We start from the raw sequence: 22,540 nt of genomic DNA on the forward strand, positions 1-22,540 counted from the left end.
ATATATCTCAATCTACGAAGGTGGCATGTTGGTAACTAAATCATTCACCACGTTAAACTTCACCTGTTAATTTTCCAGGCGGATTCGTTTTGAGTACGGACTACTTCAATTTCCGGCGTCGCTGAAATTAAAAGCCCGTTTCCTCTGTGCTGAAACAAGACTGCACTCGCGATGCTTCCTTGAAGAAATTACCTTTCTGTGGCAGTAGACATACCGTATAGCCCAATATCTAATAGTTATTAAGTAACTTGGTGCAGTTTGCTCCAGCTCGCTGTCAGATTTTGCTGCTGCTCCATGCTCTAACGCAAAGATGGCGGAAGAGGAGAAGAGTGGTGAGGCTGTGGAAAACAAAGACGAGCTGCAGATTATGAAGGTAACTCTTCTCAGCGGAATCACACATTTATTCAAATGCACCGACTGTCTCCAGCCTTTGTGCCCAGCTGGCTTCCCGTGAGTCTCCAGAAAGAGTCGTTGCTACAACAGCTGGCTGCAGCTGTCACGCCGAAGGACAGATTTTTTTTAGTACTAGCTTTAAGATTTGCTGGTGTGTCAGGTGCAGGAGTGCCACACTTACCCTTCTGTAGCTAGATTGGCCTCAGATGTTTCACACCACAGATTTAAACCACCAGATAACGGGCTGATATTCGCGCTTTGTTTGGATCTGTGCGCTTCTTGCTGAGTCACGACATTGTCAGGGTGCCTCGGGTTTAGTGCACCAAGGATGAGGAGTGCAGCTGTACTGATTTGTTCTCTGTAGGCCCCTCGATGTTTCATGCCTTATAATGTTACAAAAACGAAGTCTTTCACTCTGGGAGTAGTTTGTAGCAGAAGTTTACTCAGGAGTGAAGTATGGTTAAATTAGAAAATGAGAAAAAAAACTAACAGTGAACATGCTGTAACACAATACTGCACAAAAATCTTGTACTAATATTTTCAGTGGTCTTGAGCAATAGTTTTCCAGGCTTTAAGGAGGTCTTTCAAAATGTTTCTTTTGAAATTGGCTCATTTTTCACCCCTTTCCAGTCCAGTCCTTATACCTCACCATTTTCATAGGAATACTGTTGTTTGTTTGTTTGTTTATATTACTCCAAAGTGAAATATGAATCATCCAAGCCTGAAAATGCTGTTATGTCTACACATAACGGACATGTTGGCAAAAAACCAATTTTTAATTGTATCTTTAGGGACTTTTTTTTTTTACCAGCAGCTTGTCACAAAAACGCATAATTTGTTCCAACTTCTTTAGTTGTATCTATGGAAAATGCGAAAGATAACACAGGTTGACAGACAGAAAACAGTATTTTTGCACAAATGGGTGATTCCCAAAGAGATATTAGCGCAAAACTATGCTATATCTCATGTATGGTGTGCAGTGTGTCCTTAAGAAAAATAATTAAACTGAACAAGTGGTGGACAAAAGAAGAAGTGACAGGCTTAAAAAATGTCTACAGTAGATGGAACAGTACCTGTCCTGTCCTTAAGAAATAGGAAAATGCGGTATGCCCACTTACACAACAACTGGACTGAAAATCAGGTCTGATGGAGTGATGAACCCAAATTTTACATTTGACAGTGATTTTTGGTCCAAATCATTGTTAGTATGTACTGATGAGAGCCAGTGATGTTGAAGATCTTGTCAAAATTAGTGAAATTCTGAACACAGATAAGTACCGTCATATTTTGATCCATGTGGAAAGAGTTCAGGGGTTTAGATCATCTTCACAGAGAACAGAACAAAAGGCAGCCAACATCCAAAGAAGAGCTTTGGATGTCATTCAAGAAGCGACGAGAACTATTCCCAAAGACTCCTTTTTTTTTTTTTTTTTTTTTTGCCTTTGTATACTGTATTTCCATGTATGTTTATTAATTTTAATACATCTCTGTACACCTGTTTTCTAACCTAATGTAAAGAAATTTGCAGCGTCTAAAGACTTTTGCACAGAACATTCCCAAGTGTAGTATAAACTGTTAGTACTAGTTAAATTATTAGTTTACTCAGGTAGTTTTACTCCTCAGCAGTTTTTGTTGATGTGTTGTGTCTCAGTGTTGTACTACAGATGTGGTTGAGAGAAATGTGTGTTTGCTCTATTTTTATGTCCGTTTCATGTCTTCTCTCCTGACAGGAGCTGGTGGATGATCTGTATAAATTCAGAGATTGTTATTTTGAGACTCACAGTGTGGAGGATGCAGGACGGAAACACAGCGACGTAGCAGAAGAGATGGCACGGACGCTGAAGCAGCTGGAGGAAAAAGAAGGTAAGAGTCTCTTTAAATGTAAAAAAAGTGAGTTAATTTGCAGGCTTTCATTCACACCTGCTCCGTTTACAACTTCCAACAGACGCTTTTAAACACAAAGCTGAGTTCTTGCTGCAAAAGGGACGATGTCTGAACGTGGCTCCAGACTTCAGTGCTGCAGCAGAGGAGTGTCTGTCCCGCGCGGTGAAGCTGCAGCCTGGCCTGGTGGAGGGCTGGAACACGTTAGGGGAGCAGTACTGGAAAAAAGGAGATCTGATCGGTGCCAAAAACTGCTTCACTGGTGCCTTACAGCAGGTAATTAACTTAATATGACCCAAGTTTCCAGTTACTGGTGAAACAATCTCCACATTTCTAATCATTGAACCCAAACCAGGAAACCCAAAATCCACTTCAAATTGGTTTGTGTTCAGCTGATCTCTGTTCAGGCTGGCAGATCTGTTAGATTCTGATTATATTACCTCATTATCTCCATAGTTGTTGGTCTGAAGCTTTAATCGCGACCATAGTTAGTTATTTGAACAATATGTTCAGCTCTTTGGACGTGTGTGATGGGTAGTTGTTGACTTTGGTAAAGCTGGAAAGTTATTCAGACTCATCCATTCACACCACAAGAATCAGTAATACAAAAACAAGACCTTTACATACTTTGGTATGCAAAGAAAATATTTAATTACTTCACTTTTGTGTTCTGTTTAATATTGTAATGAACATAATGCTGTGCACAGGCTGCAAAAGCAGCCTCTGTGCTAAAAACATGTAGCCATATTGTCAAATTACAAAACTACCACGTTTTTAAAATGCCAAACTGTCACGTTTATTCAGTTCATTTTTATTTATATAGTGCCAAATCACTCAAGGTGCTTTATATTAAAGACCCTGCAATAATACAGCGAAAACCCCAACAGTCAGATGCCCCCCCCCCCCCCCCCCCCCTTTGAGCAAGCACTTGGCGACAGTGGGAAGAAAAAACTCCCTTTTAACAGGAAGAAACCCCTGGCAGATCCAGACTCAGGCAGGAGCAGCCATCTGCTGTGACCTGTGGGGGATGAGGGGAGGGAAACTGGATAAAAGTGACGCTGTGGAAGAGAGCCAGAGATTAATAATGAAAACTGATTGATACAATACTGGTGTATAAGCACATTGTAAGTGAAAAGCAGGGACTGAAGAAGAAATGCTCAGTGAATCATGCGAAGTTTAAGCCTAAGCTTATTTCAGCATAACTAAGGGATTGTTCAGGGTCACCTGATCCAGCTATGCTTAACTATAAGCTAATAAATGACAAGTAAGCCAGCAGTCTGTGAGCAAAGAGCTCTAAAAGAGCTCTAATGGGGCCCACTTTTCCAATCCCTGTCAGTACTTTCACTGAATTGTTTGGCAACAATATCCAGTGAATTTAAAAGCTGTTTCTGAGCATTAATCCAGATAACATCTCCTATCCTTTCTGTTAGGATTCATTCATGTTAGTGTGTTTTGTTCTCCACCTCTGTAGAGCAAGAACAAAGTATCTCTTCGCAACCTGTCCATGGTGCTGAGGCAGCTGCCCGCGGCTGACAACGACGCTCACGGCAAGCAGGTGCTGGAAAGCGTGGACATGGCCCGGCAGGCCGTGCAGCTGGACGTGAAGGATGGGACGTCCTGGTGTGAGTGAAGACAGACGGTGCTCTTTGTTAGAGATGCTAAAGACTGTTGGGACATTAATTCATGTTGTTCTGCTTTTGTTTTTACAGATATCCTGGGAAATGCCTATGTGTCGCTGTTTTTCACCTGTGGACAGAATCCACAGCTATCTCAACAAGCTCTAAGTGCCTACACACAATCTGTGAGTACAGACACGAACAGCTACACACCAGAGGGAATATCAATAAATAATAAAATAAATAAATAATCAACATGGGCATCTGTATTTTATTCCCGTTTTCCCCCTGTGTAGGAGACGGTGGATCGAGCTGCCTCTTGTTACCCGGAGCTGCATTTCAACAGATCCACGCTGTTCCAGTACGAGGAGATGTACGGGTCTGCGCTCGCTGGCTACAGTCGAGCGGCCGAGCTCGACCCCGGCTGGAAGGAGCCACCAGAGAGAGAGAAGCAGCTGCTGGAATATTTAGAGAAAGTGACCGAACTCCTACAGAACAAGGTAGGAGAGTCTTTACAAAAGCACCGACATACTCCCTATGTCTGTTTGTATGTCCTTATACAAAAACATACATAAGAGAAGTCGGTGAAAATCATGCTGTGTTTTGGTTGTGCTACGAGTCCCCGAGGTGGTTTATCAGCCACCATCAGATTTAATATTATCAATGACTAAATAAGCTCTGACATGCTGATGCTGGAAAATACCCATTGATACTCCAAAATGTTAATGATTGACGTGTAATCAGTGGCAGCAAAGTGATTTCTGTCTAGAGTAAAACTCTTTATAATGTGTCTTGCTCACACGGGTGATCTGAACTATGTAGCTCTCAACTCCTGTCATAAAATAATAGCTACACAAATCATGTCATTGAGTACTGATTTTTAAAAAAAGAAGATAAATAGATTTAACTGAAGCGGTTTAACGTAATTCAAGTATTTTAAGATCACATAATTTCTTTAATGTCATCATCTTTTTATTACTCATGTTGTCTTCATTGTTATAGTCGTAATTATGCATATGAGCAGCACATGACCTTTGAGCCTGTTTGCTTCCACTGTTATAAATACTTATCAGACTGACGTACAAGTCAGTTTTTTACCACATGATGGCAGCAAAGCGCATACTTGACTCTAGTTTTTCCCTTAAGCTTCAGTCTGCCTTGTGTGTTCAGGGGAAGGTGAAAGCCCGCCGGTTACGGACGATGCTGTCGAACCTCAACACGTCTGCTTTGGGCCCCTGCTCGTCTCCTCAGTTTCGCTCCCCGACAGGCCGCGTGGGCAGCCTGGAACCCCGGACACTCTCCTCCCTGACACACGGCCACAATGCTGGGGTGGCCGCTCTGGGGAAGGTGGTGTTCAGCCTGGCCTCCGAGGGTCGCATGGCCTTGTAAGAGAATCTTATTTAACAGTAATGGTCCTTTAATGCACGTGCAGCTTGACTCTGGCTGTAAAAGTGAAGTAATGTAAAATCTTGCATCTTTTTTTTTTTTTCCTTTTCTCCAGTACGTTTGGCATGGTGGACAGTGAGGAGACTTGTATAGTGGTGATGGTTTACAACACAGCAGATAGCTGGGGCGTCCTGATAGGAGATTCTGTAGTCATTCCTGAACCTCAAGTCAAACGACACAGTATAACCCATAAAGATAAGGTAAGTGTTACTTAATGAATGCTGTTTACGATCAACGCAATAACGTCTGACTGAGTGTGTGACTTCCTCTTGTCCTCTCTACCAGTCCTTTGATTTTAGAAGTATACGAGTGGACTCTCCTCTGCTGCTCATCGTCAACGGCAAGAAGCAGAACGTTAAAAGTCAGATCGCTGCCTCCGTCAGCTACAAGCCTCAGAGCGAGTGAAGCAGACTGAAAGCCCAAGGACCAAGCTTTCTCGTTTTCTCTCTTTTTGCTGGATTTTGAAGTATTTGTAGCAGTTTTATGCAGTTCTGTAAATAGGTCACCGTGTTACTTTTTTTTTTTGTGTGTATTTATAAACCTTTTTTATACTCCGTGGGTGTGGAGCTGAACGTGGGTTATTTGTAAAGGAAAGAACCTGTGATGTGACAGTTGTGACCTCAGTTTAAAAGGAAAAAAAAGAGAGAAAGAAGAAAAATATGTATAATTTTTTAAGTGTATTTTCTTTTTCTTGTATGTTAAAACTAAAGTTCTCAAAAAAAGACATTTTAGTTGTCACATAAGAAGTACCTCCCTTTTTTTTTTCTTTTTAAGTAGTAATGTAACAAAGCCCTTGGAGAACCTGATGCACCCACAAATTGATGCAACTAGATTAAATTCAGCTGTCATTTTTAACCTTTTTTAAGTTGTGACATGGCCTGATGATCAACTTTCAGCATGCTGTCTATCCACTGTAACTCATCATGTCTCCACAAACCCGTTTTTATGGTCTGGCTTGTACTGCTTTGGTTTTGCAGTGAAAAACTCATTCACATCACATCTTCGATCTCAATAAAGAACTGATCACAGCTCAGGTTTAAACCAGATTTGTTTAAAGCTGAAAATGAAAATGAAAGGTTTTCTACAGGACTACACGATTATGCAGTGACTCAGTCAAAGTCCAGACCTCAATGAACTGAAGCATGGCTATAAAGAAGCGTAGGCCAAAATTCCTCCACAACAACAGGAAAGGCTGATAAGGTCATACAGGAAATGATTACTTCAGATTATTGCTATTAAATTTCCACAGCACTGCATAAAGCGTTATGCAGCATTATGTAGTTAATTGATAAATTTAAATAGTCATGCTGCATGTAGTGGAAAAGAGAGAGAGCAGAATCTGATAAATAAACCTGAAAAATCCCATAAAATCTTTGTCCCAAAATAAAGTTTTAAAAATCTCTCTTCCCCTTAAGTTTTTCTTCTCCCACTGTCTCTGATGTTATGAAACTTTGAGGATCCAGTGGTGTTGTGTCTCTTTCTCTAATAAATCCTCTGACTGACCACCTATACTGTTTCTTAATGATCGTTGCAAATCATCAATATTCATTATGTGAATCTGATGACACAGAAATGTGAAATCATCCATTTGTACTTTTTCTTTTAAAGCTTTACAGTAATCCACTTGGCCTTTTTAGACAACTCTTCATTACTTTATAATCCTACATTTAAATACAGAATTGAGGAAAAAGCGATTGCACCTGAAAGCTTTTTGTTAAGAGACAGATAAGTGTTATGTGTAAGACATAACTCTGTGAAAATATGCTTGGGATTTTTATTATTTACTTAGGAATAACATGTAACAAAATATAAAATTAAATCCCATATTTGTTAATACTGTTAAATACATATGTATGGTTTGAACAGGAAATAAACAGTGCACAAAAAAAGGGCAAACGTCTCCTGCTAAAGTGAGTACAGCAGAACAGAGGAGAGTAACATGGATAACTGCAGACTGCTGCTCTCAGTGCTTCCTGATGAAGGGCCGGCATTTATCCCTGCCAGGGGAGCTGAACTGGAAGAAGGTCTTTCCTCCATCAGCCTCCACGGTGGACAAGAATCGACCGTCCCCTTCAGGGCCCAGGGACAGGAACGGAGGGCTCCTCTGAGGAGTCGCATGCTGAGCCACCCCTGAGTGACACACACAGGAGGTTGATGGATGTCTTTCATTGTTATTCTCACTAAAAAATTCCCTTACACAGACATTCAGCTCATTACTCCTGCTGTTCTTTCCTGATGACAAAGTCTTTTTGATAAAAGCCCTGTCTTCCTTCGTTGCCATTAAGCATTATTTTTTTACCCCGATTCCTTCCTGTTCTCATTCATCAACGTGAGCACAATGTGAAAGCTGATTTTATGAAAGCACAAAGTCTTTATTTATCTCTCTTTTCTGAACATAAGCGATATATTACTATGGATTTTAGTAGTTTGTCTGCCAAACTTTAAGTGCAGGTAATAGAGGCCATAATGACATCTTCACATTGTTTGTGTACTCAGTCAATAACAAAAACTTACTACTTACTACTACTTACCTAACAAGATTTACTAATAATGCCTTTAAAATTTAGGCATTATTAGTAAATGCTGTTAGGTAACACTTTTAGAAAGCATATATTATATATTATTATATCATTATTATTAACAGAAGTTGTTTATTGTATCATATATTATTAGCCCCGTGAAAAACTGACCTTTTTATTGAGCCATTGCACGGACCACTACTGTGCAATTATGTGTTTTAACTTGTTATGTTCAAAGTTTGTAAAATCAAGTTAAAACTGAGGGTTATCTTCCAATTTACACACAGTTTAACACAATTTAACAAAGCTATTGCAGTGTTTCCGAAGCAGAGTGAGAAACACATCAAGAAATTCAAAGAGAGCCACACAAAGCAAGCCTGGCAGAGATAGGAAGCAAAATGTTTAATATAAGTCTCTGAAAAGAAAACTGGTACGAGATGTGACTAAAGACCTCAGAACAACTCTAAAGACACAAGGGAATGACTTTGCTAAGTCTGGAAATTTAGTTTAGTGCCTGCACAGGAATGGACTGCAAGGTTGCAGACCGAGAAAAACTGAATTTCTGCAGAAGAGACACCTTCAAGCCAAAATGAAGTAAGTAAGGACAACCTGGAGAAAAATTATTGCTACTGGAGGCGCATCCTTTGGCCACAGAGATGCTGCTTATGTTTGGAGAAAGCAGGAAGAGGCGTTTAAGCCAAAGAACATGGTCTACACAGTGAAACATGGTGGAGGAAGTATTATGCTTTATGGATGCTTTAGTACATCCGGAACTGGGAATCTCATCAATGTGGTAGGAATCATGAAGAAAGGACACATGAAGACTTTGAAAGAAAACCTCAAGCAATCAGCAGCAAAACTGGATCTGTATCGTCAATTTGTCTTACAACACGACAACGACCTAAAACATAGTTTGCTCCTGGTCAAGGACGACCCCCAGATAACCAAAGTGAACGTCACTGACTTGCCTGCACAAAGCATAAGACCAAGGTTCATGCCAGAAGACCAGCAAATCTGGAGAGGTTTTTGAGATGTGCCAAAGAAGAATGGGCTGGGACAGCTCAGGACATGTGTGTGAGACTTAATAAAACTAGCATGGTTGGAAAAGCTGTGTTAAAAATTCCCTGCACTTGGTAAATACTGATAGGGGGGCTAAAATTCTGTCATTTGTGATTAAGCATCAATGCTGCTGTTCATATTTGGAAACAATATTATGGTTTGACCTTTAAAAGTGAAAATAACTAGTCATGTGTTTGTCCATTGTCTAAACTAGTTGCCAAGCCTTCATCTCTGTCCAACCATGCACCTTTAAAAACGACAAATGAACTACAATGTGCTGATATTACCGGCATTATTATCAGCGTTGTAGTCTTGATGTCCCATTTGTTGCTCTGTATGTCTTCCTCCAGCACCCACCACCATGCTACGCATCCTCAGAGAGTCGTACAGCCCCTGTAGTTTCTGGTACTGCCGGTTTCTCTGCATCAGCTTCTCAGACATCTCGCTGTAATTCCTCTTGTACTCGTCCATCATCTGGCCATCAGGATACAGAGAAATCTTGTTTTACTCTATGTATGTCTTCAAGATTCACAGTTAAGACGACCACTGGCCGTGCTCCCTGTTATTTTACATCTTAGCCTTTGAAGCTATTTTACACCAGGTTACAAGTTTAGTGCATTAATGTCTTGTGTGGTGGTGAGAGTTGTGTCATTTACTTTCTTCAGGGAGGCGATTTCTCCTTTCAAGGCAGTAAGCTCCATTTCTCTGCTCTGGTTCTGCTGAGTCAGGAACTTCTCCATCTGCTTCAGCTGTGATTCGGCCCGTGACAGACTGTACTCTTGATAGATACGCTCTTGATGCACCTGCACACACCAAGACTTACACGCTACACAAGATCTGACTGACATAAATGGACCATCAGGGTTTATATACGAGGAAGGAAACGGCCAGCTGAGCACCTCAGAATCAGCTGATTGTTTACCAACTCACCTTTTTCATCATTTTAATTCTTTAAATAAACAGAATCTCAAATTTAACATGTATCAAGAGTTAAATAATTATATTAGAAAAAGGGGACGAACCACAGATAGAAAATTATCCTGGTTTCAAACATAGATAAAAAGAGACCACTTACATTCTGTAACTTGTTTTGATCAGATGGGTAGGACATCATTACATATGCTAATGCTAGTTTACGAATAAAAAATGTTATTTTTCTGGGATGATGTGGGAGCTTCTCTCACATTTGTCTGATTTTGTATTGATTGTTCACATGGAGATACTTGACCTGATAGCTCCAGAAGGCCAGAGCACGGGAACTGATGTCCAGCACTATGTCTGGTCGCAGACCTGTCAGCACCATGGCTTTATACTCCTCAGAGGGTGACAGCTCCATCCTCACAACGTCCAGCTTTCCAGACAGTGCAGACGAGCACGCAGGGCAGATGACGGGAGAACGGCTGAACTTCTCAGATCCGTGCTGATCGCAGAAAACATGTGAGCACGCTGTGACCCAAGCGAAGGCGCTCAGCTTAGCGCGACACTTTGGGAAATTACACAGGAGGGTGTCATCGCAGATAGACATGCCTTTGTAAAGGACAGTGAACAGTCATTCAGAGAAAAAAACTACAAAGCAAAAACAAGATGTGCAAAGATTAACAATCAAATTTCCGTATTTATTTTTATATTGTTTTATATTTAAAAATGTATTTTGTAACACCAGGCCCAATGCAATGCAGGAGTAATTTGGTCTTTGTTTGAACTACTTTAATCACAATCAGACATTATTTTAGAGGTCTACATATTACCTAAATCCTAAACCTTTGTATTAAAAACAAGGTGGACAATGGTTTTTAGTAATACAGCTGCAGCTGGCCTTAACCTACAACATTTTGGTACTTTATAGCAGCTCATTTATTACATGTTTAAAGTGTTATGTTCACATATTCCCACAAATTGTTTTTATCAAGTTTTTTGCTTTTGGTACGCAAAAAACGGTTCAGCTAAGCTAAGCTACAGTAACTGTATGGGGGCTAAGATAACTCTATAGATCCCACGCTGGATAAATGTACTTTTTACATCAGTTCAGTGGAATAAAGCAAAGGTTATTATTTGTGAAACCATTTGCTATCTAATTTCTAGTGGCTTATAATATATATTTATGAAAAACGAAAGCTGTTAAAATACAGTTTTGTTGTATAAAACGTAAAAGCTCTGCTACCCAAAACCGAGCAGCATTATCGACATTAGATGCTAGCACTAGAAGGTTAGCTAGTAAAAGCCTGAAGCTCTCTGCACTTGCTAATAACAAGCTCGTTAAAGTGTCATGTCAACCCTTTTTCCTTTAGCAGATTAATAAAAAATCTATACTTTTCACATTATACACACGTACCTTAACACAACCCTAAAACACTGGTAAAAATGGCTAGTTTCAAAGATCAAAGCCTACCGTTACTCTGAAGATGACCCCGGCAAGTGACATCACTGTTGAAATCTGATTGGCTGATACAGTTCAAGCTCTACCAATCACGATGGCAAAATCTTTACACTACAACTTAAGAACTTTAGAATAACTCACAAAGTTAGGGCCAAACTTTTAATGTAAATCTCAAGCAGGATTCGTGTTATATTTTATTATTATTATTTTTATAATATAAATCCAGTGAAGCCCTACAAACTGTGGTGTGGAAAAATAAACAAACAAATAAATAAAAATTAGGCCTACATTACCATTGGTAGCTACCACACTAAGCTACAGTAAGTTCAATTCTGAATTTGTAGAAGAAGAGGATGACCCCACTCTACTTTTTCAGATTGTGTGCAGCAAGAATGTTGGAAGTGCCATCTACTTTGCTGTTGTGTGCTTGGAAGGCAGCATCAATCCCAGAGATGGCAGCAGGATATACAAACTGATTCAGAAGGCAGGAACCATCGTTGGCAACAAGTGGTCACTGAACAAACTGCTCTCCATAGTGGCAAACCCATCTCGCCTACTCCACTCCACAGTACTGAGCCAGCAGAACTCATTCTCTCTCAGACTTGCTCAATCCGCCTGCCGTAAAGAACACTTCCTACCTCATTCCTGCCATTCTCTGTAAAACTGTACAAAAACGCTTCTTTCTGAGGCAGGTGAGCACACCTGTCAGGCATAAGATTCCACACACATAAAACAATATGTATTATACCATCTTGCAGGTGTCTCTATGTAATAAAGCAGTAATGGAAATAAATATAACATTTCAGTTACTATACTTCACTGTCTAACACTATGAAGCCACATAGCGCATATATTGGCAAAAACATATATAGTGCCTTTTTGAATTCATGTTTTTTTTTTTGTTTTTTTTTTTGTAGCTGCTTTTACTGGCACAAGTATTTCTGCTTCAAGGCTTCCTTATAAAAGGGACATAAATAAAAAAACAACAACAATGATAATGATAATGTGATCTGGATATCAGTGAGGGAACCATTAATGCCAGAGATGATATATTATGTGCCATCTGTTGGTATCCTGGATTTCAGGAAGGACCATGCTTGTTTCAGCATAATAATAACAACAACAACAACAATAATAATAATAATGATAATAATAATAACAATAATAATAATGATAATGATAATAATGGTTTTACATTTTACAGTGTCCTAACTTTTTTTCTTTCTTTCTTTCTTTTTCTTTCTTTTCGAAATAGTGCCGGATTTCAAAGTGACGTGAAAAAGCTTGACTAAAGTTCATCAATGTGAGCTTAAACTGTTAAACTCTGAATGGCAGGCATTTCCTCAAAATCAAATACTGCCCATTTTCCCTACACAGCCTCTGAGCGGACAGTCTATATGCTTTATGTGAGACACCTACTTAAATATGGCCCCCTTCCTCCTCCGCCACCACTTTTTTTTCTCCCCCTCTCCTGCTTTTATCCATTTCTCCACGTGGTACAGGAGTAAAGGCAGGGGGTGAAAGAGGGGCATTGTGTTGTGCAGCAGCGGGTCCGGGGGTTCATAGTGAGAGAGGGGAGATGCTCACTCAACTGTGTCCAGCACGCCATTGTCAAAGATTCCCATCTATTCTCTGCCTTTTAAATAGAGCTCCAGTGTAAGATGCTTTTTTTGGGTGGTGGTGATGGTGCTGGGGGTGGGTATTATGCGCTCGGTGATAACACACACGAATTACATGCATGCATGTGGAATGGATGTGTGGCCCCACTTGCAAACATTAGCCGCTCGCTGCACTGTTGTTGATAATTGGCCCCGAGGAAATCAAAGGCTACATCTCGCCTATCTACACTTCTCAGCTCAATGCTGGGAAGGCAGATTTTTGACTCACGCTGACGGAAACCACCTGCCAGCTTGACTTTATTATTCTGACGAGGATCAAAGTATAGGTGCAGAGCGCACGGGAGGACCGAGGCATGGCACCTGATTCCTAAGTTACCTGTTGAATTAGTTTTACGCGTGTTACTGCATCTTAATCAGAGCCATCATCGTCTCTCTCTCTCTCTCTCTCTCTCTCTCGCACTCTCTCTCTCTTGCTGCAATGATTAAAACATTTATCTCGAACAAAAAGGCCACATCTTACGCCCGTTTTAATTTGTTTTTTAGACATCCAACGGGCTTTGACGCCATTGTCGGTTTTTTATTGAAAGTTTATGGCTGCAGCGTGAGAGTGTTAAGAAAAATAAAGCTGAGGGGGGGCGAGATAGAGAGAAAAAGAGAACCGGGGAGGCTGTGTGTTGCACGCCATTCAAATGCAAATATCATAGAACAAGGAGTGGTTCTGTGTGCGTGTGTGTATATGGTGTGTATGTGTGACTGTGTGTGCGCTCCCTGTATGTGCATGCAGTGGGGCAGCAGTGGGAGAGGAGGGGCGCAAATTGGACAAGTTTTTTTGGGGGGTAGAAGAGACTTTAGAAAACAGCCACACACACGGCAAGCTTCATGTGACACGGTGCAGCCCGGCGGATTTCCAAACATCACTTTTTCTTTTTGGAACTTTGTTCCATGAAAGACCCGCTCTTTCAAAACTCCCCCTTTCTTCTTCTTCTTCTTCTTTCTTTTTTAAAGCCAAGGACTTGCAACACATCTTAAATTTGGATGCTTTCGGAAGCTCGTCCAAGTGCGCAAGAAAAAAAACGTGCCTTGTGCCATTGAACCGACGGATGCCCCCCTCTCCGTCTGACTCGCCGTGAATCATGTCACGCCGGAAACAGAAGAGACCCCAGCATCTCGTTAACGCGGATCCAGGGGGCCCGAGGCTGCAGTCGCACGGTGAGAAAACATGTTTACGAGTGTTCGTGCGCTTTTTATTTTTGGACGTTTGTGTTTCTTTCTTTCTTTCTTTCTTTCTTTCTTTCTTTCTTTCTTTCTTTCTTTCTTTCTTTTTGTTAGATCAAAGCTGCATAAGATTGATATAAACAACATCGCTCACAGGCTACAAGCTGCTTGTGAAATTCACTAAAAGAACTTAAATCTTTAAATACATTTACCAACGCAAAAGTTAGATTTTAAGACACAAGCGGGTTTTCTTTGATTCCTTTTCTCTAACTTTTGCAAGTTCCTGTTTGCATTTGCATTCCGACAAATGCACCTGATTTAACTGACTGAAAAAAAGTGCCACCTCACAGTTCTGCTTACTAGCTTAGTGCAATGGACCCCACTTATAAATGAGACCTTGGGCACTTTGGTGGGGCCAAAAAACTTGCTCTTGTGAGTAGGATTAACTAACATACATCTGTGGCCGTTTTCGTGTGCTGTTCATCCTCTCGGAGACCAACAGGCTGCTCAGCACTGACTGCTGGAGGGCTTTGATTAGTATGGAGAACTCTCTTACTTCTTCACAATAAGGTGCAATAGGGTGGGGGTGGGGGGCAGTGGTTTTTTTTGGTAAAGATTAATCTTCCGCCCTTTCTATTCTGATCTTCTTTTGCTCTTCATCCACGCTTTTCTTCCTTATGTGCCCCTCTCCCCCTCATTTTTCCACCTTTCTTAATACAGCACCCCCCCCTCCCCTTTCTTTGCTCCTTCTTTCTCACCCTTTAGCCCTATTGACTGTATACTCCTAACACGGGGGGGCGGGGTTGAAAACATTTCAGAGAATATGGAGGTTTTTGTGACATCATTAGTGGGATATAGCTTCTGATGCATGCACCAGCTCCCCTGGGGCAAACTCTGACAATTAATAGTGGAAGTTTTAGTTTGAGGCTTATCTGCTTGCAGGTTTGTAGGGAAGGAGTTTCGCTTGAGGTACAGTCTTTCATTCCATCACTGTCTCTCCAGGAGGGAGTAGTTAGTTTGTCTCTCCATTGTTGTTACCCTCCCCCTCATTTCTTTTTCTTTTTTACTCTTTCTCACTCCGTGCTCAAGATTTCTGAAAGAATTTGACCCCTGAGCGCCAGAGGTCAGATTAGTTGACCAATCAGAGTGTGTGGACAGTGCCCAGAACCCTTAGCTTGGCCTGACCCTTGACCTCCACTGTGACGTAAGGCGGGGGAGGGTGAATAGGGAGATGAAAGACGTAACCGCTGTAGGGAGTGGGTTAAGAGGGGCTATGGGTTGTCTTGGTGATGCCCATTGTCCTCTAAAATGTGTTGCTATAGCAGCAAGGTGGTCTGTGAGCTTTTTTTTTTGTATGTGTGTGCACAAGATGTTTGAGGAGTTTTACTCCGGAGAGCACAGATTGAGACAAGATATCACAAAGACTCGTGGACGGTTGAGTTTCTTGTTTATTTGCATGTTCAAGGCCACTTCCCAGCAGGAATTTCTTTTGATGTTGTAACTGTATCTTTTGGTATGTAGACAAATTTTTTTAAAACTAAATTCATAAACAATAACTGGAGGCAAAGGAACAAACAGAGTTCAGATAAATTCACAAAGCTGGATATTTCGGTTGATATCGGAGCTTTGTCAAATAAACATGCAGGTTTAAAAAAAAAAAAAACAACCCTCATCATTCTTCTTTTTCTTCCTCAGATGACCATCTGGGCTTAAAGTCACCATCCACATCTCTCGGCTCAGAAGTGACCTCATCAGGATCCTCCTCCTCCTCATCCCCCACATCTCTTCAAGATTGCCAGCCGCCTCTGGCCCCTCGCCCATCCCCTGGAGGGCTCCACGCGCCCTCCTTACCCAGCGAGAGCTCGCCTCCTCCCACTGGCCCAGCCACATCGCCCCCTTCACAACATCTCTTCCCAACACCCACTCCTCCCTCTCCCCGGACTTCCCTCACCCGTCGCTGTCTTCCCAGACTCACTCGCCTCCCCCCCTGGGTCAGACCTCTGGTTCCCACAGCCAAGGGAACTCTCACTCCACCATGACCTCCCCGCAGACTGGAAGTTCAGCCACCACCACTACCTCCACCTCCTCTTCCTCCTCCTCTTCCCAGTGTGTGCCACCTCACCGTGAAAGCTCAAGTCCAGGTCAACAGCAGGCTACCAGCTCACCAGGGGAGCAGGGACAGATCCAGGTCCCTCCCACGCTGGCGGTGCTCTTAGAGGAGCTGAGGGTTTTACAGCAGCGCCAAATCCACCAGATGCAGATAACAGAAGAGATCTGCAGGCATGTTCTGAGGCTCGGAGGAGCCGTCTTTGGCCAGGACAACAATGCACAAGCCAGTGGAACGGAAAGCAACCAGAAACCTAATGGAGCGGCATCTTCATCCCCAACACATCCTTCCACTGCCACTCCAGTCACCACAGCCTCGTCACTTTTGACTGGCCTTCCATCAGCTCTCTTCCCCCAACCGGCTGTCTCCAAGTCAGGCGCTTCACACAACAACAGCAGCAGAGCTGCATCTTCCTCTACCTCATCCTCATTATCATCTTCTTCCTCATCTATTTCATCCACTATCAGCTCCTCTGTTGCCTCCCTACACCCCTTGTCCCTTTCGCTGGGCCTGCCACCGCGCTACCTCCATGAAAAATCATCTAACACCTCTTCATTCGCTCACAGTAATGGTGTCAGCTTCCCAACTCCTTCACTTCCTCCCACCAGCCATCCCCAGGACCTCCAGTCCAGCTCCTCTCTTACCTCTGCCTCCTCATCAGGACGCCCTCAGCACATCTGCCGCTTTTGTGGGAAGGTGCTGAGCAGCGACTCGTCCCTGCAGATCCACCTGAGGTCCCATACAGGGGAAAGGCCCTACCAGTGTCCAGTCTGCCTGAGCCGTTTCACAACCAGGGGGAACCTTAAAGCTCATTTCCTGCGACACAGAGAGCAGAACCCAGAGCTGTCGCTCTCCCTGCTGCCCCCAGCGCTATCAGAGCAGACGCAGGGCGGATCGGCCACAGGTAGCATCCAGAGGAGGCGCAAACGGCGAGCGGATGATGATGAAACATTTAACGGAGTGAAAGGAAGCGTTCCCGGCATGACAGAGAGCATGGCTTTAGGATTCCTGTCCAGTGGCTCGGCTCGGGCCTCGCCTTCCTCCCTACCTCTGCCCCCCTCTGTGGACATGGCTCTGCTGTCCACAGCCCATTCGCTGCTACAGCTGAACAGAGCTTCAGCGGCAGCTGCTGCAAGCGCATCCAGCAGTGTGCTCCCATCTTCCTCTTCGTCATCTTCCTCCTCTGTGGGCAGCCAGTTTAAAGGAGCAAAGCAGCAGCGCTTTGACGAAAACACTCCTCCTCACTCGAGCCTCCATTCAGCCTCGCCGTACTCCCAGCTGGCTCACCTGCCTAAGATTCTCTTCCCTGGAGGTACTTCCCCTCACCACCTCGCGCTTCTCCGGCCACCGGGACACCCATCCGCCTCCCACCTCACTTCGCCTCATCAGCTACCCTTCCCTTTCCCACCTTTCCCCAAACCATCTGCCTCCTCCCCCTCCTCATCCTCTCCCACTACCTCTACCTCTGACACATCCAAGTTGCAGCGGCTGGTACAGAAGCTTGAAAAGCAGCCTCACACAGGTGTCTCCTCCTCTTCTTCTGCCTCTTCGCCCTCCACCTCCTCACACACCACTACTGAAGCCAACGGAGACACCCATGGCCACGACCTGACCACCACCTCCAGTGCCTACCGCAGGGAAATGTTGGCTGCTCTTGGACTGAGTCCTAGTGCTAATGCTGCAGGATCAGAGACAAGCCAGGGTTCGGGCGCTACCCCATCTCTGCCCGCCGTCCAGGCTGCTAATCAGTGTGGTGTGTGTTTGCGTGTTCTCAGCTGCCCTAGAGCTCTTCGCTTGCACCAGGCCACACATTTGGGAGAACGCCCGTTCCCTTGTAAGCTTTGTGGTCGCTCCTTCTCAACAAAGGGCAGCCTTAGGGCCCACCTGGCCACTCACCGTGCGAGGCCGCCCAATAGCCGTGCCCTGAACTCCTGCCCGCTGTGCCCACGCAAGTTCACCAATGCCCTGGTTCTTCAGCACCACATCCGCTTGCACCTCGGAGGGCAGATACCGCCCGATGAAGATGTGCCCCCCGAAGACGCTGCAGAAATGGACAGTGGCGTCTTTGATGATGGCGAGAATGACTCCGTTAGCACCCAATCTAAAACACAACTCCTTCCTCTGGCCTTAACAACAGGCACCAAGTCTCAAATTGATGCTCTAAGCTCAGGGTCCACTTTTAAACAATCTGCAGCTAATGACACCACATCTGTGAAGACAGAGGAGTCAGAGCGCTCCACGCCCAGTGTTAGCCCACCTCTGACCCATAACCTCACTTCAGCAGGACCAGAGGACAGCATCCCAGCTGACCGTAGCCCGGTGAATGGCTCCATGTCCTCTGAGGAGGAGACCCACACTGACCTGGGCAGCCCTTTCAAAGCACCCCCAGCTTTGGCAAATGGAGATTCAGAGAGTGATGACGTCCCCCTTTCTCTCTGCATTTCAAAGCCTGGTGTAGAAAATGATCTGCCACACAGAGGCGTCAATCATGATGAAGAGTCCTCGACAGATAAACCCACAATAACTCCTGATTCTAACCCAGCTGCAAATCCCGTACCTTCACTCCCCCTTCCTGTCAGCCCCACAGCTATCCCAGAAGCAGATGAGGCCTGTGGCAGCGCACCACATGAGTCACAAGAGCGAGATGCTGTCCACAGTAAAGGGAAAAGTGAAACACCCAGAGAGTCTTTGTCTGGGTTAGACACAGAGCTGGACAAGGACACTCCAGAAAAGCCTTCTGTAGATGCTGAGCCCTCTGTCCCAGCAGCATCAGCACCAACACCAGCACCAACAGCACACACACAGCCTCATCGCCCAGAGAAACCCTACAGCTGCTCCCACTGTGGAAAGGCGTATGCTAGCCGGAGCGGACTTAAGGTGAGAGAAAAGATAGTGTGATGTAAAAGTTTTTAATTTGAGATTTTGTATTTGTAAATAAATATCCTTGTGTGCTGTCAACAGGGCCATATGAAGACCCACCCCGGAGTGCTGACCAGTACCCCCTCCAAGGCTCAAACCAATGACAATGACTTTGCGGAAGATCGTAAAAACGCCGCACAGCAGGATGAAAAGCAGGGATTGGTTAAATCCCCCGAGAAAGGCGACAGCACGGATCCTCTGCCGAACAGCTGTGACGCGGCAGACGAGGCTATGGACACCACAGCGTAGAAAGTTAGTGCTGTTGAACGTCAGTTTTTAAGGGTCCTGACAAGGGAATGTATTTTTCTTTTACTTAATAGAACGAGATTTGTTTCCTAGAGTAATAATAATTCTAATTCATATTTACCTTTTTGTTAGGCAGATAGGTCTGCTGTAGTTTATACTGTAGTGTGATTCCAGTGATTTTGTGAATGTAGTGTTTTAGCTATGTATTTTTCTATTTTGGAGACCACAGTGAGGCCTTATTTACACACTTCACAGCATTACCATGAGCTGAATTATTTGTTCTTTTTCCTGTTATCGTGGTGCTTGTTCAGCACAGACTGTATGATGGCTGATTTTTGTGTTTTTTTGTTTGTTTTTTTAAAGAAGAAGAGTGTCCAGAATTTTACAAAATGAACTCAATACCAAAACAGGCCAGATTAGGAATGGCCAGAGTTTGTACATACAGCTGCGGTTACATTTTAAGACTTCTTATTGTTTCCTACTTTGTTCCTTTTTTAAAAATGTGATGCTGCTGAATGCATGTGCCGAGCTACACTGTGAGCTGCACTTTGCCTTGTGCTGCCGAAAAACCTGCTGAAATGATTGAATCCGTGATGCTGTTTGGTCATAATGCTGCCGGTGACTGTGTGAGTCCCGTACTTAAAGCTGTAAGCTCCCCCGGCCCTCACAGGGCCCTGTTTGTGTTGCTGTATTGATGATTGTTGTTATCTGCATTGTGAAACCCGCAACAAGTATGAGCCCCGTCCGTTACAACCGCCCTCCCGCCTCCTCCTTCATCCTCCCTTCTCTCTCAGAGCACTTGAGGGTGTCCCGCTCCTGCACCAACTGTCTGCACTCACTGCATTCCTGTTTTAGCTCAGTTTAGCTTTTTGTATGCTTTGCTCCCCCCTTTGTAAACCCTTTTTTTCTTTTTTTGTAGCAAAGACAAAAATATGTTCCCATGAGATGTATAAAAGATAAATAAAACAAAAGGCAATGTGAAGAGGAGACCTGTTTGTTGCTCGTCTGGTGGGTTTCGTTTTGTGGGAGGGGGGTGCATTTTTGTCTGGGTTGGGTTTAATCCCGTGTCTCTGTGAAGTCATCTATCTGTTTAAGTATTCTGCTTGCATGACTCTTATTCTGTGTGCACACTGTTGGTCAGTTTTCTCTTGTTTGTTCCAGTTTCTCTGTGTGTCTGGATTGGAGGAGGAGGAGGAGGAGGAAGGAGGGGTCCTTTGTCTGAGACTCTGGGCTAGCTGTCTCCTGATTCTGCTTTTTCTTTTCTTTTTCTTTTTTTGCTCTCGGTGTCTTTTAATATGTTTCAGTTCCCCTGCGCTGTTCATGTGTGTGTGTGAGTGTGTGTGAAAAGGATAATCGGAGCCTGTATGAGTGTGATTGAGGGTGCAGCTGTAGAGGCTGCCACCCCCCCCCTCCTGCCTTTCGCTCCCCTTCTCTGTGTCATACTCTCTTTCATACTCACTCCTTTTTTTCTTTTAAATTTTCTCTTTCATTTCGCTCCCTCACTCTTTCTGCTCACCCCGTCACCCCTACACTCCCCCGTGTAATGAGCTGACACACAGGAAGCTCTAATCCTCACACAATGCCGGCCCTCGTCCCCCCTCGCACAGTGACTGGGAGCGGGACAGGGGGCAACAGGGACCAACCTGGTCCAGCTGTCCCCAAAATGGCCGCCTTTAATCCCTCTAGTCTTTTTTTTTTTTTTTTTAGCCTGCAGGGGCTCCCTGAAACCATGACAACTGGTAACCAATGAAAAGAATGCCCAGGGCAGGGAGCGGGACAAAGGGAGAGAAAGGAGCCATGTGTGAGAAGTTTGTCCACATGCGTTCATGAGTGACAGGGGACGTGTCTCAATCAAAAAAAAAAAAAACAAGACAAAGAGAGAGAGAGCGCGAGAGAGAGAGACAGAAAAGAAGCCATTTAGATAGAAGTGAATATAAAATTCAACAGGTGTGATGGTGGATGTGTTTACAGGCTTTAATCACGCCTCATCACACTCATCAGTGAGCTTTAATCAACCCTCTGTGGGCATCAATCATCTCCAGGGAAAAAGGACAAAAGTTTCTCAAGGGGTCAAAGGTCAGCGTTTAAACCTGTTTAGCCTTGGAGCAATGAGGAATTAGCATCGTTTTAAAAGACAAAGAAGTTGATTACTTCACAGTCGCCAGTAATTAATTTGATCTGATTAATTAAAGCTACCATTCAAGCGAAACATCCTCGAATAAATCCTTTAAAAAAAACAAAGGCTGATGATTAATTAGTGATTTGATTTTTGAATCGGGACAATAATAGCCGTAAAAATGTGCGATATGAGTCACGTATTTTTAACTTTTTAAATCATTTTTTTGTTCCCCGGGTTGTATTAGTGGGACAGGAGTTTTGTTTGTTTTGCCTCTTTTTTTGGTCAAAATGTTCTCCTTACACTCTGTAAGTATTAGCTGATGGCCACATCAGACATAAACAGAGCCGCACAATTTTTCATCATAACTGTGACCGACACACAAGAACAAAGATGAAGTATTTGGCTCTTCTGTGACTTCATTTTGAGCATCTGATGATTTCATTGTTGAGGCTGATTCTTAATTAACAGTTTGTCTGCAGTGACCTGACTCTCACCTCTCCAGGTTAAGTCTTTGCTTGTTAATTAGATGTAACAGAGATCAGAAAATGGGTCAGACAAAAGACAACATAGAAAGAACAAAAACAAAAATGTATTATGAGAATAAAAACACATAATTTATGTTGTTTTTACTTTATAAATTAGTTTTTACGTTCCCTGCAAACCCTTTTACTTTAGAGACTTTATTTCTTGTTACTGAACCTGTAGCAGCCTACCTGTAGTACCTTCACAGCCCACCAGGTGGACCCGACGCACACTTTGGGGAGAATCATGAATAAACTGTCCCATTAAGCAAACAAAGCAAACAACAAAGAAAGAAAGATAAAAGTGACCCACTGGTTTTTCTACTTTTCAATAATATCTGCATTATTTGAAGGTTTTCATGTGTGCTTGATGTTTTTTTCCTCGGATCTTTCTCTTTTAAATCATCCTCATTTCAGTCAGAATCAAATCGAGATCACTAGAAACCGATAATTTACCACCATTCAGTTTATTTCATATCCACAAGAGGGCGCCATAGCTTGTG

General features: G+C 43.4%; 3 protein-coding genes across 4 annotated transcripts; 2 read left to right on the forward strand and 1 right to left on the reverse strand.

Annotated features, from left to right (window-relative positions):
* The first annotated feature begins 152 nt into the window (after nucleotides 1-152).
* Nucleotides 153-6,422, forward strand: ttc5 (tetratricopeptide repeat domain 5). Its single transcript, XM_003449346.5, has 9 exons — nucleotides 153-373; nucleotides 2,124-2,256; nucleotides 2,339-2,550; nucleotides 3,746-3,896; nucleotides 3,984-4,075; nucleotides 4,187-4,390; nucleotides 5,061-5,275; nucleotides 5,392-5,536; nucleotides 5,622-6,422. Exons 1-9 carry the CDS (start codon nucleotides 311-313, stop codon nucleotides 5,739-5,741), a joined length of 1,335 nt encoding a protein of 444 aa, XP_003449394.1. The 5' UTR covers nucleotides 153-310; the 3' UTR covers nucleotides 5,742-6,422.
* Nucleotides 6,194-11,451, reverse strand: ccnb1ip1 (cyclin B1 interacting protein 1). 2 transcript variants are annotated; one of them, XM_003449381.5, is made up of 5 exons: nucleotides 11,304-11,451; nucleotides 10,143-10,441; nucleotides 9,571-9,717; nucleotides 9,202-9,388; nucleotides 6,194-7,466 (listed from the first exon to the last, which is right to left on the reverse strand). In XM_003449381.5, exons 2-5 carry the CDS (start codon nucleotides 10,437-10,439, stop codon nucleotides 7,300-7,302), a joined length of 798 nt encoding a protein of 265 aa, XP_003449429.1. In that variant the 5' UTR covers nucleotides 10,440-10,441; nucleotides 11,304-11,451; the 3' UTR covers nucleotides 6,194-7,299. The 2 variants fall into 2 exon arrangements, with proteins under 2 accessions (XP_003449429.1, XP_005454480.1); XM_005454423.4 differs by having other exon boundaries at nucleotides 11,247-11,313.
* Nucleotides 11,452-12,536: 1,085 nt separating this feature from the next.
* On the forward strand, nucleotides 12,537-20,405 carry si:ch211-212k18.5 (sal-like protein 4). Its single transcript, XM_005454425.4, has 3 exons — nucleotides 12,537-14,119; nucleotides 15,821-19,109; nucleotides 19,194-20,405. The coding sequence occupies exons 2-3, from the start codon at nucleotides 16,161-16,163 to the stop codon at nucleotides 19,398-19,400; spliced, it is 3,156 nt and encodes a 1,051-aa protein (XP_005454482.2). The 5' UTR covers nucleotides 12,537-14,119; nucleotides 15,821-16,160; the 3' UTR covers nucleotides 19,401-20,405.
* Nucleotides 20,406-22,540: the final 2,135 nt, after the last annotated feature.

This window comes from Oreochromis niloticus, linkage group LG3, assembly GCF_001858045.2.
Source record: "Oreochromis niloticus isolate F11D_XX linkage group LG3, O_niloticus_UMD_NMBU, whole genome shotgun sequence".
In the NCBI taxonomy this organism is placed as follows: domain Eukaryota; kingdom Metazoa; phylum Chordata; class Actinopteri; order Cichliformes; family Cichlidae; genus Oreochromis; species Oreochromis niloticus.

Excerpts from the sequence above, each read along its gene's own strand:
- ttc5 (XM_003449346.5), top strand. The coding sequence starts at position 311 with ATGGCGGAAGAGGAGAAGAGTGGTGAGGCTGTGGAAAACAAAGACGAG. Across the intron at positions 4,076-4,186 it reads TAAGTGCCTACACACAATCT|GAGACGGTGGATCGAGCTGC; the intron begins GTGAGTACAGAC and ends CCCCCTGTGTAG. Across the intron at positions 5,537-5,621 it reads GTATAACCCATAAAGATAAG|TCCTTTGATTTTAGAAGTAT; the intron begins GTAAGTGTTACT and ends CCTCTCTACCAG.
- ccnb1ip1 (XM_003449381.5), bottom strand. The coding sequence starts at position 10,439 with ATGTCTATCTGCGATGACACCCTCCTGTGTAATTTCCCAAAGTGTCGC. Across the intron at positions 9,718-10,142 it reads TGGCCTTCTGGAGCTATCAG|GTGCATCAAGAGCGTATCTA; the intron begins GTCAAGTATCTC and ends TGGTGTGTGCAG. Across the intron at positions 7,467-9,201 it reads CAACGCTGATAATAATGCCG|GGGTGGCTCAGCATGCGACT; the intron begins GTAATATCAGCA and ends TGTGTCACTCAG.
- si:ch211-212k18.5 (XM_005454425.4), top strand. The coding sequence starts at position 16,161 with ATGACCTCCCCGCAGACTGGAAGTTCAGCCACCACCACTACCTCCACC. Across the intron at positions 19,110-19,193 it reads CTAGCCGGAGCGGACTTAAG|GGCCATATGAAGACCCACCC; the intron begins GTGAGAGAAAAG and ends TGCTGTCAACAG.